At 41.6% G+C, this 13,105-nt stretch overlaps 1 protein-coding gene across 1 annotated transcript in view; it reads left to right on the plus strand.

The window, feature by feature from the left end:
- Positions 1–13,105, plus strand: part of nudcd1 (NudC domain containing 1) — a 30,825-nt gene that overhangs the window by 4,252 nt on the left and 13,468 nt on the right. The window contains exons 3-6 of the mRNA XM_083789537.1: positions 569–754; positions 3,680–3,863; positions 6,150–6,338; positions 12,398–12,605. Coding sequence (XP_083645663.1) covers positions 569–754; positions 3,680–3,863; positions 6,150–6,338; positions 12,398–12,605 — 767 coding nt within the window. The remainder of the gene's footprint in view (positions 1–568; positions 755–3,679; positions 3,864–6,149; positions 6,339–12,397; positions 12,606–13,105) is intronic.

Raw genomic sequence — 13,105 nt, forward strand, 5'->3', positions numbered from 1 at the left:
GAGTGTGAATCATTCACGATCACGTGTGTTCTCATGGCGAGAGGAAGGGGGCAAGGAAGGGCTCTACAGTACCTCTGTTTCTTTTCCCACAATCTTTTTTTCTCACTCCCTGCCTTATTGATTAACTGATCTTCCGGCCTGTGAAATGAATGCTGTTTCTGTTTACATGACGTTTCTGTCAAGTTGTGCGCGTCAGAGTCGATGTTCTTAAGGGATTACTGTGGTCAGTTCGATACAAAAAGCATTAACCTTTTCACTTTGTACTTCAAACACTACAGTCACCGAGTCCTACCATTTGATTGTTTGTATTAAAGACATGTCTGGAGTATGACACAGAATATAATTGGCCAGGTTGTCCTGAATGCCCACACTGATAATGGACTATATTAAAGGGATTTATGACCTTTTTTAATGTATTGATTGCTACAAGGTCAATCCATATTGTAGAACAGTATTGACAAAATCCACTGTCTACTATTGTCATGCTTAGCAGTTAGACTCTTTGGAGCTGTGCATTGCTTCTCTGTGTCTTGTCTGCTTCTTGACTCATGTTGTTTTGTCAATCCAGGATACAGCTCTCGGGAAGCCCACAGAGGTCTATCATATGACCCCTGATCCCAGCAAGACTGAGGATCGCCTGGGGGCCTCTCTGAGTCTCACTTCGGCCACCTGGGCAGCCCTCTCCGACGGCACTGGCAGACTCTACCTCCTCCGCACCAGCAAGAGGGGAGAGAGTTCCCACTTAAAGTGGGAGGTAAGACGAAGTGGTCATTGAATAGTAATTTAAGAACGAACCCCCAGGTGTCCGGATTGCGCAGGGGTTAAGTTCCAGCTCACCACAGTGGACAAGGTTTCAATTCCTCCTTGGTGCCTTCGGCTTGGCCAGCCACTCTAATGATCAGGGTGGGAAGCAGGCAGGGGAGGAAGTTCTATGTCGCTTGGTCACTTGTTCAGCAGGGAGTGTGAATGGGAGGGATAGCGTGTTCCTCTGCATGTGTCCTGGTGAAACTCCTCAGATGAAATGAAGTGTCTGGTGACTTAAAGGGATATTTCACTTTCAATCATGTTTGTGGTAATTTTAATGTCTACTCAAACTTTTGTGAGCTCCTCAGACAGTTTTTAGATATTTGATATTCACTTTATCAGACACGGCCCCTTACACAAACCCATTGTAACTTCAAACTCCATTTTAACCATGATGGATTCATCGAAAACACCCATCCTTGGTTTTGGTGACTGATATTGTTGTCCTAATAAAATATGAACTACCGGTAGGTCTCCACCAGGCCAGGTCAGGTTGTGGTCTCCTGGTGGCACTACAATAGGCCAATGTGAAAAGGGTGCCATTTCTTCTTACACTTGGATGACAATTGGATGATTTGAGGCATTTTGTTCCAAAATTGTGTTTAAAAAAAATCCACCTGTTGGTCGTGCTATAACAGGCCAATCTGGAAAATGTGGGGCAGAGGTTCATCGTTGGCATCCAGGGAGTGTGTGCAAAATTTGCATCGACCGGGTTAACGGTCGATGCTGACACGGACGGAGTGCAAAACATACTCTCCCCATGCCTTCGACCTGGTGGAGACAATAAAACAAATAAATGGTATGGGTCGTCAGTGACGGGGACTATACAAACGGTCATTAACATGTCCAACTCCCCAAGAAGAAAAGAGAAGAAGAAATCACTCAGCTGATTTGTTCAAAGTAATAATATATCGAGTGCTCAAGTGAACTTTGCAACATTTGCAACAACAACTTGCATTACATTGCACGGTGGTGCCCCTCATGGCTCAAGGTTGCTTGAGTCAGCGCGCCTCCGTCGCGGTCTAAAACGATACTTTATCTGCAAAAAAGATTCCGGTTGGCGGAAAAATAGTGGCACAAGCGGGCTTCGATCCAAGGAGGTATGGGTTGGGAATCGGATAACGATATTGATAACGAGGCAAACCACTGAGGCCAGTGCTGAGATTGGGTATTCAGTCTGACCCTTTATTAGAATGTGATGCCCAACTCTGCCAGAACGTCTTGACGGCTGATTTCTCCATTCTGTTAATCCTATTCCTTTATTCTATTCCTCCCCTTGGTCAGCCTGGTGGCACGGGTGAAAAATGGGTTACAAATCGTGGGATAAAAAAATATAGATTTTTATATTTATAATAATAGGTCTTTGATCTGAAAGTATCGACCTGGTAAAATAAAGGTGGGGTCCGGGGGATTGGCAACAACTACATTGGGGAGAAAAAGAATGGAAGAATCTGTACCATTGGACCCGCAGTCTTTCTCCATGACCTTGTTTAAAAATGTAAATGCTTTATGCAAAACACAGGTATAAAAATGTCAAACATTTGGCACATACCTAATTTTGCATCATTATATTATTTTTCTTTCTTTATAATGTGAAAAGCTGTTAAGAGCTTTAATATGATGGAAAAGGTATTTGCACCTGCATTTTCTTACTGTTAATAAAGAATCAATTTACGGTAATAGGTTCTACCACTCTTTAGGACAAACAAATGAGGTGTGAAAATGTTAAACAGACAATAATTTGTCAGTACTAACTAACCAGATTTTCTAAACCAGTGAGGAAGGGAATCTTTGTTCATGTTATCTCAGTAATATCCACAATAGAGGGTATGCGTGTGACATCCTCATCAAACCAGGAAGTTATGCGGGAACGTCTACTGAGTGCCAAATTACTTTCTAGCATTGACAGCTCATACATCCAAACATAAAATTCCAATATGATTGCATTAAACGACATTAAACAACATTAAACTCACTTTGCCACTCGATTTGCCATTCACTTTATGCATGCGCATACCCTCTATATCTGCTTTTGCTTGCAAATTAATTTGCTTTCTGCCTGGGCCGGTAGCCCGAGTCTGGCAGTGTGCCGCGGGTTCGACTCCCAATCCCAACAGCCTTTACGTCATGTCTTTCCCCCATTTCCTGTCGGCCTACTGTCTGTCCCTCTATAAAAAATAATAAAAAAATAAAGGTGAAAGCCGCAAAAAAACGAATAAAAATAATTTGCTTTCTGTCCATGAAACACCATGCACAGTTCAAGAGTAGAATTTGTTGAATGTAGATGTAGAAGGATTATGCTGCTGAAACCTTTTGAAGTGAAGACTTTCCAATGTTTTAATGTCGGCACTAAAGAACCAGAGCCAAACTGCTACTGAATATTTCTCTTTTTTTCCTTTTATTCCATTAACCATAATATGAAGTATCCCTATTCTGGGGCGAACATTCCCTGGAACTAGTAGATTTACAGATTAGCTATTTGGTGTAGGAAAAAAAGTAATTTTGGAAAGCTAGTAAACTACATTCATTTATTCCATATACACTCATTACTCTAGATCATTGGTTCCCACCTTCCCAAGTACCACCTCCAGAAAATATTTGGCCAACATAATAACTGGATGCATTGCTGATGTATCTTGAATCCTTGATAGCAGCTGGCAGTGTGGTCAGGGCAGCCTTTCTGTAACTCACATGTTTGATCCCTCGGGTTTGGCTTTTGCAGTGTCCATCAGAATAATGCAATGTTCTGATGATGTACAAGTATGTTTAACGTCAACTGAAGGCTTACCCTATAAATATATATATACGAAATGAATATATAATTTCATACATCCCGGATGTATGTTCATCATGTGCACATTTGTGTTTCTTTTAGCCAGTATTCAATGAAGAGCTGGGGGAACCCTTCAACATCCTCCACAGTGTGTCTCATGTGCATGCTGGGGTCCATACCATGGAGGTCCTGATGCTCCGCATCCAGAAAGACTCGGAGGAAACCAAGGGAAGTGGATACTCTGTATCCCTGGAATGGATCACAGTCACGAACACAGCAGGACAAGGTGAGCGGTATCGCTGGGCAATTTAATCCAAATATATCCTAATTTAGAACCAATAACCCACTTAATCTTGCTCAAAAAATATATGTAATTTTGTATGTATTTCTTATTATCAACTACATTGATTAGTCTGATTAAACACTTAAGTTCTCAATATTATACCTTTATTATAATTCCAGCAAGGACCTTGCTGTGTCTCTATAATAGAGGCAAAAGTTTGAAATATTTGTAACAATGATTTGAAGTCACCCAGCCCCAGTGAGTATATTGTGAGTATATTCCAGAATTTGGGTAATTGGGTATGTAGTAAGATTAGAAGGGTATGTAATATACAGTATAATCAAGCTTGGATTGAGATCTTAATTCATTTATCCTTGTAATTTTAGTCACAGTAAGGTTTGTAATCTCAACAAGGAAATTCAGTGGCCAGCCAAAATGATTGCTGATTGATTAGGTCACACTGTGAAGTTAAATAGGCATAACGGGTAATTCATTGAGCTTAATTATTTTGTCCCACATGAGCACCACATTAGCATGGAAGTAAACACAATTTGGCTCCTGACATTTGCCGCAGGCTCAAAAGAAAAAAGAAAAGGAAAAAAATAATGTTTGGCCCTGTGATGTCATGGCGTACTTTTTATTTCTGTTCTATTAATTTGGTCATTAAGGTCCACAGAATGAGAGGCCCGCTCTGCCGGAAACATTGCCCAAAACAGTTATATGGCCTTTTTTTTTTACTGTGTCATGTGAAGATTATTTTCTTTAAGTCCTCAGTAGGTTGTGTAAACTGTCAACAAATGATTCCCAGATACACACACCAAGTCAAGAAATGCACTCACAAAACCTTTCTAAATTATCTGACATTCTTTGTACCAAAATGCACCCCTTTTTGGATTTTTGCTTTTTTACTTTAATATAAATCAACTTTGCCATGGATTATGACATCAGCCAATGTCTCATTCTTTTCAGCAATCTGTATAGTCATTCCACGCAAAGTATTATTAAAATCAATTATCAAACCCAAATCAATGGATCTGAAGATTTTGATGATCCCAGATCCCAAAGTGCGTTTTTTACAATTACAATTACAATGTTTTATGCGACTATCAGACCTGTGGGATTCTGTGTATCTTAGTTTGAACCTACGGTATACAGCACTTAAGACATACAGTACAGTGATCAATCGATGTAGTTACAGTACAATAGTCTATATATGCAGTACAGTCAGTGGTTTACAATACAGTATAATGGCCTCTAGATACAGTACAGTGGTCGCATAAAGCCATAGATAGAGGACAGTTGTCTGGTGATGGCCGTTTTTCCCTCGCCAAAATGTTGTATAACTTTTATACTTTTATAACGTTGTTCACTTTATCTGGGAATCATTTGACAGTCTACACAACCTACTGAGCACTTTAAGGTCGCCTTCACACCAGAAAGTGTAGTTTATGAATGGAACACATTGATGAAGTTCCCTGCTGCGTTTCCAATTGCTGCGGATGACAGCGCAGTGTGAAGAAGGCAGCAAATTATATATTATGCAAGAATCCCAACTTCGCTGCGAACTTCCATTCGCAGCGAGTCTACCGAAGTATTAGGTGTGAATGCGACATAAGAAAATAAACCTAGTTCACATCACATGGTCAAAAAAGGAAGGCATCATTATGCAAAAACATTTTTTGCAATGTTTCTGGCAGAGCAGGCCTCTCATTCTGTGGACCTTAATGACCAAATTAATAGATAAAACAGAAATAAAAAGTACGGCATGACATCACAGGTCTGCTCATATTTTGGGTGACTGGCTCTCTGACTATGACTGAAAGAGCCTGCTTATAAGATAGACAATGGCAGAATGGCATGAAAAGAATATACAACATTTTGAGAGCCTTGTGAATGATTCATAGATGAAGCCTTTTGATATTTGCTAGCTGCAGCCTCATCTTTTTTGCTATTAGCTTTGTGTGTTGGAGAAAGACTCCCCATATTATTTGTGCCAATTAGCCATACTGCGTTTTCACTTCTATATCCTGTTTTTTCAGCCAGAATTCAGCTTTTTCATTAAACAGAATTTAAATAGAGTTATTGATCACATTCTTTGCCAGCAAAGATTATATAATAAAGTCATTGTATAAGCTACATTAATCTATGACTCAGATATGATGTTGATGATATTATTAATGATCAAACATAAACAGCAAAATGATTCAGGTGCAGTATAGCATTTTAGAAATGAAACCACCACCACTGTGAATTTATTTTCATGGTAAATGTTTATCATTCCAATTTCAGGTCAGGAGAAGACCTACAAGGTGATGAAGAGGAGGGTGTTGATGGGGAAGTCGGTACCTCATTACGCAGCGTTGGAGCCAAAGGGGAAGGGGCTGATGTTGGCCTCAGATAAACCTTTTGTCTTCACGCATGTGGATGGGCTGCCCATTGAGCAGCATCCTGCAGAACCCATGGAGGCGGACACAACAGGTGCGTCACTAATTCAAGTCCCACAGTGTCTGTAGACCAGGGTTATTCATAATGAGCCATGTGGGTCATTGACACCAGCCAACCGCTAGTAAATCATTTTGATGCGTAACCAATCACTTTTTGAAGGTTGTTCACTATTCCAAGTGTCTTGTAGGCAGAAGTGTAGTAAATTAAGTCATAGATTCAATCACCCACAAGATGTTCAATCACCCACAAGAAAATGTTGCTTGTGTGCCTCTTTTCCAACGCACATCTTTATACTTGTGCGGTTAATTGCATATTTGGGATCTGGCCTGTCAAAAAGTTACGATTGTTGCACCAGCCATAGTTTTGTCATTGCTAACTGAGGAAGTATTTTCTGAAAGCTTAGTCAAAACACTACAGTATTTGTTTTTACCGCCAAACCCATTTAGACCTGGAAAGCTATGTAGCAATGGGTTAAGCCCTATATGCTATGATAGCCAATGTACTGTACAGGCTTACGATATGTTTTGACTTTTGAGCTTATAGATCTGCCTGTTTTCACAATGTTTTTGAAAAATCGGAAAATATGTATTTACATTTATTTTAAAGTGTGACACAGTGTGAAACAATTTGGATATAATGACATGCCCAGAATATCGATGCCAAAGTGGTTAAGGCTATTAATACATGTCATTATACAGTGGCTTCCGTTCTCAATCTTTTTCTGTAGTTTGTCATCCCACAATCTCCTCTATGCCTGAGACTCTAAAAAGACAGTATTTTTGCTCTAGAGTAGACATTCACATTTGAAGTCTGTTCTGGTTCCCCCTGAGTACAACGCTGTCTGTCTCTCTGAAAGAATAATCAAAACACTATTTTATTTGCACTCCATTGACATGGCATTCACTTTTTGAAATCACTTAGTATGAAGTCGCTGTTTGTCACTTCTCCGTCCATGCAGTCCCTGTACTCATTACCCTGAAAAGCAGGGTAACACACCAGCTTATACAAAGTGGCCCACCGGAATGTAGTCTTAGAAACGATGAACGAGACTGTTATACTGTAAATGCTTTCAGACTTTGGCGATCTATGTCTGTGACTGTGTACATTGTAGTATAAACACAGTAACACACACTGCAGAACATTCATTTCAATGTCTTGGCTGATGCTGTGTCCATGTGTGTATGTAGCTGATGAACACTATAACAATGTTGTTTTCCTTAGGCTAAGTGTCTGTCTGTTTGTCTGTCACCATTGGCCTGTGTTTGGGGGGAGGGAAGCCGGGCGGGCAGGGTGATTATTGGCACTGCACGTAATCCTACAGGCTGAGGCACCTGTCAGCAGTTAGTGTTTGGCGCGAGGAGTGTAGGACTAAGGTTGTAACTTGTACGTCCTCATTGGTAGGTGATTCCGTAGGATACAACAGTGAGTCCGTAGGATACAACAGCAGTGAAGACACAGACATGTGTGCGAGGAGGAATTAATTGGCATAACAAAGTTACTTGGGTAAAATGTGTTAAAAAAAAGAAAGGAAAAAAGTAGACCAATCACAGTTACTACATGATTGACATGGATAGGTTAAGACTAATAAGACATTACACCATAAATAATCCTATCTATAGATAGATAAATCAATAGCATTATCCATTGAAACCAAGTGCACTGCAGTGTACCCCTCATCATTTTCTTTGGTTAAGCAAACCAACAGTTACAAAGAGGTCTAGATACCATTACCTCCCATACCTTCTATAATACAGCACGTCTGGGTTTTTTGTTTCTGACATATCGGTCCAGTTTCAAACTATTACACATTGGCAACACTCTGTTATAACTGCCTGTGCTCTCATTGCTCTGTATTTGTTGGCAGATAGGTCTGTATGTGAGATCACAGGGTTTTGTAGATACGGTAAGAGCGTTGGACCATTTGGCTCTCTGTACATTGTAGTCTTTCCATCACTCGGGTTAGATTAACCATATGGTGGGACTGCGACTGTCCTGCATTTTATTATATGCTATTGTGGAATATACCAATATATATTAATATACCAATACACAGAATGTGTCACGACAGCACATCTATTTAGAACATCAGATGTATTTGCGCCTCTACCCTGAGATTCATTTAATAATTGGCCACGGCGGCATTGCCTCAAATATAGATTGCATCGGTGGCGGTGCAATCTTATTGTTATTAATCTACATTACACAAAAGCTCTCACACTCTAACCTTTCCAACATATAAGATCCATGTTAAAACATTACGTTGCGTGGATACAGGGATATCATCATTTGCTGAGAACACAATGGCACAATTTTCTGTGTTCCTGCTTATTTTTTCTTGGATAGGCTTAAAGTAAGGTAAGCTTTAAAGGAAACTTTATTGTCTCCACCAGGCCGAAGGCATGGGGAGAGAGTATGTTTTGCACTCCGTCCGTCCGTCCGTCCGTCCGTCCGTGTGTGTGTGTGTGTCCGTCCGTGACCAGCTAATCTCGGCCACCGTTAACCCGGTCGATGCCAAATTTTGCACACACACTCCCTGGATGCCAACGATGAACCTCTGCCCCAAACTTTCCAGAACGGCCTGTTATAGCGCCACCAGGAGGCCGCTTTGTGCAAAACAAGTTTTTGCACAGCACACCTACAGATTTTGTCCAAACATCACGCAAATTGGTACACAGTCTCTCTAGAGCCATTCAACGAAACCGGTCTTTCAGATTTCTCAGACTCCATCCTGATTGGTTAAGATTGGCTTCCAAATTTCACAGGAGTGCTCAGTTTCAAACAAAATGCTGCAAATCATGAACACATCGCGTGATTTCCGTGAAATTGTGCACCCAAATTCCCACTAGGCCGAGGACGAAATGCCACATGAACAATTTCAACTCAGCCTCAAGGTGGCGCTATAACTGGCCGAAAAGTGTTTTTACCTCTAACTGCACGGATCTGTGGATAACCTGGTGGAGACCTGTGCCCAGAAGGGCACTTTTTCTAGTATTGGAAATACTTTTCTGATGATAGAAAAAACATGAATTGGGCAAACAGGTCAGGTAATTCCGAAAAAGGAAAATGGTGCAGACAGCCCAGCGCAATGTGAGAGCTGGGAGTTGAGTTCCTTGCCTCCAGGAATTATGATATTGGATTGATTTACCCTCTGTGAACTATGTGGTTTTACCTTCCTTGTTTCACGAGGTCCTATGTCCATAGACTCCATACCTGTTGCCCTGCTCTAATGAACTGCACCTTAAGAGCACTGCACCTGCTGCTACCTTTTAATCTGAACCTCGCTTCATGGTCTCATTTTTATGTACAAATCTGCATCAGATGCTAATGTTCTAAACATCATGTACGTACTGTACCTGCATGCATACACCTGTAAAACTGTGATGTGACAAAGTCTGAAAATATAATTGGGGCTCAAACACGGCCTTGCAAGATTTAAATAAAATGTTCTGCCTCATCAGTGAGACTCGCCAAGTGGTCAGCCAATTCCATGATCAGATATACGTGTATTAGAGACCTGCGGATGGCGGATTTAGGCGGATTCCAGTTTCTGGAGAAGCCTTGAAACTACATATGAAAGCAATGTCGCTGCTAATATACGTCACACCCAGCTGTCAACACATTGCGTTCCTGAGATTCCTCGTTGACGTAAGCTCAGCTGGCGGTGACTCGACTCGTACTAACCATGAAACATTAAATATCAATAAAAAAAACAAAAAAGAAACCTATTAATTTCTCATTTCTGTCGACGGGCAGCAGCAACCACCGCCTACCCGGAAATGTAGTCTCTGGGTTGTTTGATTCGTTTCTAGCTCTTATTGTGTTACTCTGGGTATATATATTTGTACATTTCCACCTTCAGTAGATGGTTCATATCCATATGAGTGAAAAGGCTGGGATGATCGGTTTATTTTTCAAACACTGATTGGTTTATTTTTCGAACACAGGTTTGTGTTTTTCAAACACAAACCTGTGGACCTGTCTACTGACAGTGACGTCAGGACTTCGGTGCTCTATCTATGCTTCTATGGCATCTATAGGCTTATTAGCTTTTAAAACTCACAAAATCTTGGCAAAATTTCACAATCCACAACCACCCACAATCCGCGGATGGTTGCGGATTGATAAATTTGAATAATGAATTAATGCGGTCGGATAACGCGCGGATTATGAATATCCACACTCTGATTCGGGTGACAAAAAAGCTCATCCGCAGGTCTCTAACCGTCTAACGTGTATACTGTAGACCAAAAGATATGTATGAAGATTGAAGATGCATTTTCCTGCCAATGTCAATTTTGAATGTGAGTGAGAATGTAACTTGCGTGTGCATGGTTGCGTCCGTGTGTGTATCCTTCCGTCTGTCAGCTCTTTCCTTCCTTGCTTCCCGTAGAAAAAGTCAAAAGCCAGTGCCTTGCTTAATTTGGTCCTTTAAAGTCTGCTCTTAAATTGGTCTTTTAAAACCTGTTCCACAATCACAACATGTCATCCTGTGTGTACTCGTAATTCATCACACCCCATAGCACTGCTCTGGCTATTACCGCCTTAATAAATGACACATTCATTTGTTATTGTCTCCACCAGGCCGAATGCATGGGGAGAGTGTGTGTGTGTGTGTGTGTGTGTGTGTGTGTGTGTGTGTGTGTGTGTGTGTGTGTGTGTGTGTGTGTGTGTGTGTGTGTGTGTGTGTGTGTGTGTGTGTGTGTGTGTGTGTGTGTGTGTGTGTGTGTGTGTGTGTGTGTGTGTGTGTGTGTGTGTGTGTGTGTGTGTGTGTGTGTGTGAGTCTGTCCCTGTGTGTGTGAGTCTGTGTGTGTGAGTCTATCCCTGTGTGTTTGAGTGTGAGTCTGTTCCTGTGTGTGTGAGTCTGCCCCTGTGTGTGTGAGTCTGCCCCTGTGTGTGTGTGTGTGTGTGTGTGTGTGTGAGTCTGCCCCTGTGTGTGTGAGTCTGCCCCTGTGTGTGTGTGTGTGTGTGTGTGTGTGTGTGTGTGTGTGTGTGTGAGTCTGCCCCTGTGTGTGTGTGAGTCTGCCCCTGTGTGTGTGTGTGTGTGTGTGTGTGAGTCTGTCCCCGTGTGTGTGTGTGTGTGTGTGTGTGTGTGTGTGAGTCTGTCCCTGTGTGTGTGAGTCTGTCCCTGTGTGTGTGTGTGTGTGTGTGTGTGTGTGTGTGAGTGTGAGTCTGTCCGTCTGTATGTGTGAGTCAGTCCGTCCGTGTGTGAGTGTGTGTGTCCGTCTGTGTACAGCTCATCTCTGGCACTGTTAACCCGGTCGATGCCAAATTTTGCACACACACTTTGCCAACGATAAACCTCTGCCCCAAATTTTCCAGAACGGCCTGTTATAGCACCACCAGGAGGCTGACTTTTGTAAAACATATTTTTTATTACTCCTCCAGATTCTGTCCAAAAATCCCTCAAATCGTTACACAGTATCTCTATAATCATGTGTTCAAGACGAATCTATCCAATATTTCATATTCCATCCTAATTGGCTAACATTGGCTTTCAAAGTTTGCAGGATTGGCCCGTTTTGAACAAAAAGCCTCAAATCATGAACGCAGCATGCAATTTACGCAAAATCTTTCACGCACTTTCCTACTAGGCTGAGGAATTTAATTACATTTTTGTAACAAAACATCGTTAATCAGTGGTCTAGGTCGGCTTCTCAAAAAATACAAATCAATATCTGACCCAAAAATCGGCCATTACTCGAGCTCTAGTCATAATAGGTCCTGAGATAATGAACTCTTGAGTGTCACTTTCACGAAAAGCTCAAAATATGTTGAAATGGACTGAAAGTTTTTGATGGTTAATCAGAGTTAAATATTCCATGTAACTTCTGGCACTGAAATATGCTGAAGAGGCAAGTCGTTCCTCAACCTTTGGGTTTATAAGCTTAACTGTGAGCCAGGGCCCTTGGAAACTAAATTAAATTATGATAATTCGTTCTCCAATATTCTCACATTCACATGTTTCTTTATTATTTATTCGTGGATTGTATTGCATGTTTTATGTATGACCCTGCAACAGATGGTGAGCTATAAAACAAGAATGTCATTAACGTTATTGCCATGCATTCCCCCCTCTCACCGTTCCCATTCAGATCCCATTTATTTCTGGCAGCAGACGGCCGAGGATGTCATAGTGTCTGTACGCATGCCGCAGGGCATCACCAAAGACCAGGTGCAGTTCAAGCTGACCGCAGAGAGACTGAGGGTGGGAGTGCAGGGATTTCCCCTCTTGCTAGAGGGCCAGCTTCACGCACCCGTGGACATGGAGGCCAGCACTTGGATTATCAAAGATGATAAAAGGTTGGCGACTTTACCCTCCCTCCCCCACTAAGTGAGGTGTTCTCCTGTTTCTGTTGTGCTTTTGAGCACCCTGAGAAGGCGAGGTGGTACAGTCACTTAATTGCCAAATGGGGGGGGGGGGGGGGGTTGAGGAAATGTTTAGAAAGCCTTGCATGGGAACCCACAATGGAGCAATCCAGAAAAAACGTTTTCCGTATGATCAGTGAATGTGGTTCCAAGTGATACAGAATCCAAGCAGCAAGGTTAGATTGATTGAATACTTACCGTTTGCAAAAAACCACAGGAATGTACAATTGAATACAAGGTCTGCTAAGAGGATTTTCTGCCCAAGAAAGCCTATGGATTGTTTCCATTGGGGTCCTTTTGTACTACATTCATCAAAAAGATGTGGCCCTTCAATCCATACCTCATTCATATAATAATTCATTTATCTGTATATTTATTCATGCCCTCGTAGAAAGCACTCTTATCTCCCACGCTGTCCAGTCCTCACTGCCGTG

This window comes from Protomyctophum parallelum (assembly GCF_964188405.1).
Source record: "Protomyctophum parallelum genome assembly, chromosome: 1".
Classification (NCBI taxonomy): Eukaryota; Metazoa; Chordata; class Actinopteri; order Myctophiformes; family Myctophidae; genus Protomyctophum; species Protomyctophum parallelum.